The sequence below is a fragment of the Lipotes vexillifer genome, unplaced genomic scaffold (assembly GCF_000442215.2).
Source record: "Lipotes vexillifer unplaced genomic scaffold, Lipotes_vexillifer_v1.1 scaffold231, whole genome shotgun sequence".
NCBI classification, from domain to species: Eukaryota; Metazoa; Chordata; class Mammalia; order Artiodactyla; family Lipotidae; genus Lipotes; species Lipotes vexillifer.
In genome coordinates, this window is record NW_006791822.1 from 3,500,104 (window position 1) to 3,502,386 (window position 2,283).

Here is a 2,283-nt window from a genome sequence, read left to right on the forward strand (position 1 = left end):
TAAAGCAGCAAGGGAGGGCTGGGCCCTCCCAGCCGATATGTAACAAACCTTCCTTGCTGCAGCTGGCGTGAAGCTAGTAGCTGCAGGCCCTTTGGGTGATTCCGCACGTGAAAGGAAGTAAGATGATGCCCTGGCTCTTCTGAATTATACAGGAGGCAGGTAGAGACAATGATTTGCATGTGTGGCTCCATTAACCATGCTCATGGCTCAACAGATAGCAAATTCATTCTGATCATCTGCTCTGAATTCCTGAAACAGGAGTGAGTAAGGGGGCGGTCAGTAAGTAGAAGGGCTCAGAGTATTCATGACAGACGGGTTTCTTCTCCACGTGCCTCTTCCTCTACAGCAGCACCGTCCAACAATGCAAGCTGCACATGCAATTCTATATTTGGTAGTAGTCACAATTCAAATGTAAAAAATCCATTTTTTTTTTTAAAAATCCATTTTGATAATGGATTTTATTAACCTAGTATATCTGAAATATTATTTCCACATGTAATCAGTGTAAAAATTGTTTTGAATATTTCAAGAATTAATTTATTAATTTTAGGGGTTGAAGAACTTTACATTTTCTCTTTCATCCACTTCCTTTGCACCTACACTGCCTAATTCAGATCCTGATCATCTCCCACCTAGATGCTTCCAACTGCTTCCTGTCTGGTTTCCCTCATTCCCCCAGTGCATTCTAGGCACCATAACCAGTTGTTCTTAAACACCTTCACTGGATCACATTCCCTACCAAAACCCAAAGGCATTACCTCCCATTGCCTTTCAGAAGTGTGAGCTAGTTTACATACCAGGCAGGACTGTGTCTTTTGTATGTGGTCCCCGCATGGAATGCTAGCTCAGCCCCCACCTCCTTAAGGAAATCCCATCCTGTCCTTTAAGGTTCAGTACAGTCACTACATTGTGAAGCCTTTCCCGTAGCACTCGGCTTATGTTTCATTGTTGCCACTTATAATTAATTGTGTGTCTTGTTTTTTGTGGTTTTGGGGTCACTGCCTCTCTCCACTCTGGATACTAGGCACTTTCCTATAGTCCTCCAAGGCCTCACAGACAGTGGACATTATGTAATTTTGGTGAAATTGAAGGATACAAAATTTAGCCACATTCAGAAAATGTTTATAACCAGCTACCTTGTTGTTTTTTTTCCTAGCTCACGATAGTAAAGCAGCGAGAACAGCCAGAAATGGTTTTCCGACAGTTCCTGGTAGAAGACAAAGGACTTTATGGAGGATCATCCTATGTGGATTTCCTTTGCTGTGTTCACAAGGAGATCTGTCAGCTGCTTAATTAACTGAACCTTCTCTGTTGTTAATACTGCATTTCTAAGGAGATAATCTCCTTCTTGGTGCCTAATTCTCCAGATAATAACAGGCTAGTTTTGATTTCTTACTCATTTTCAGAATAGTTTTCCAAGACGGCATTTACAACTACAGCTTTGGTGCTCAGGTATAAAGCCAATGAAGGTACAATTGTACCTTAAAGGGAACAGTCTATTTCTGATTGCACAATTTTTAACTGTTAAAACTGATGCAGTTTGCATTTCATGAAAGGCATAGTTTACAGAACTGTAAACATTCTCAATTTTCTTTCTTTGTGCTAGACATATAAATTATTTTTCAAAATGTATAGATTTGGAGTAAAAAGTTTTGGTTCCTCTCCCATTTGCAGTGAGGAAAAAAACAACTTAATTTTTACATTATACTTAATTTTTTTAAAACCATGTAACCCCATTGAACACATTTTTCAACTTAAAGTTTGCATAGCAGACTTTTAAATAACCTTGGAATCTATTTGGGAGAACAATTTGTGTTCTATATTTTTTTCATAATTATATGTTGTGTATGTTAAAACTATTTTCCACTTGTCGTTTTATCTGTAAAACTGTCTTTATCAATATTCTTAATGGTTCCCTGTACATTTTTGATGGTTTCTACCTGTATATAATGGATCTTAACCATTTCAATAAATCACTTCATATGCTCTTACTCAGCAGACAGAATTCATTAGTTAGGTATTTTGAGATTTAAAAAAGAAATAAGGGTAGTAGTTAAAGCGTCTTGGCAAACGTTGTTTGGATGGATCACTAAAAACTAAATATTTGGGGGGGGAGTTGAGAATTAGGTAAATAAATAAATATAAGCAATGTCAGAGACAGTGTACTTGAGAAAGGCAATTTAAAAGTTCTTCAATATGTGGGGCTTCCCTGGTGGCCCAGTGGTTAAGAACCCATCTGCCAATTCAGGGGACACGGGTTTGAGCCTTGGTCTGGGAAGATCC

General features: G+C 38.5%; 1 protein-coding gene across 1 annotated transcript in view; it reads left to right on the forward strand.

The window, feature by feature from the left end:
- Window positions 1-1,991, forward strand: part of SEC24D (SEC24 homolog D, COPII component) — a 112,709-nt gene extending 110,718 nt beyond the window's left edge. Inside the window, 1 exon segment of the mRNA XM_007464854.1 lies at window positions 1,157-1,991. Within this exon segment, the coding sequence (XP_007464916.1) occupies window positions 1,157-1,297 (141 nt within the window). The 3' untranslated portion in view covers window positions 1,298-1,991.
- Window positions 1,992-2,283: the final 292 nt, after the last annotated feature.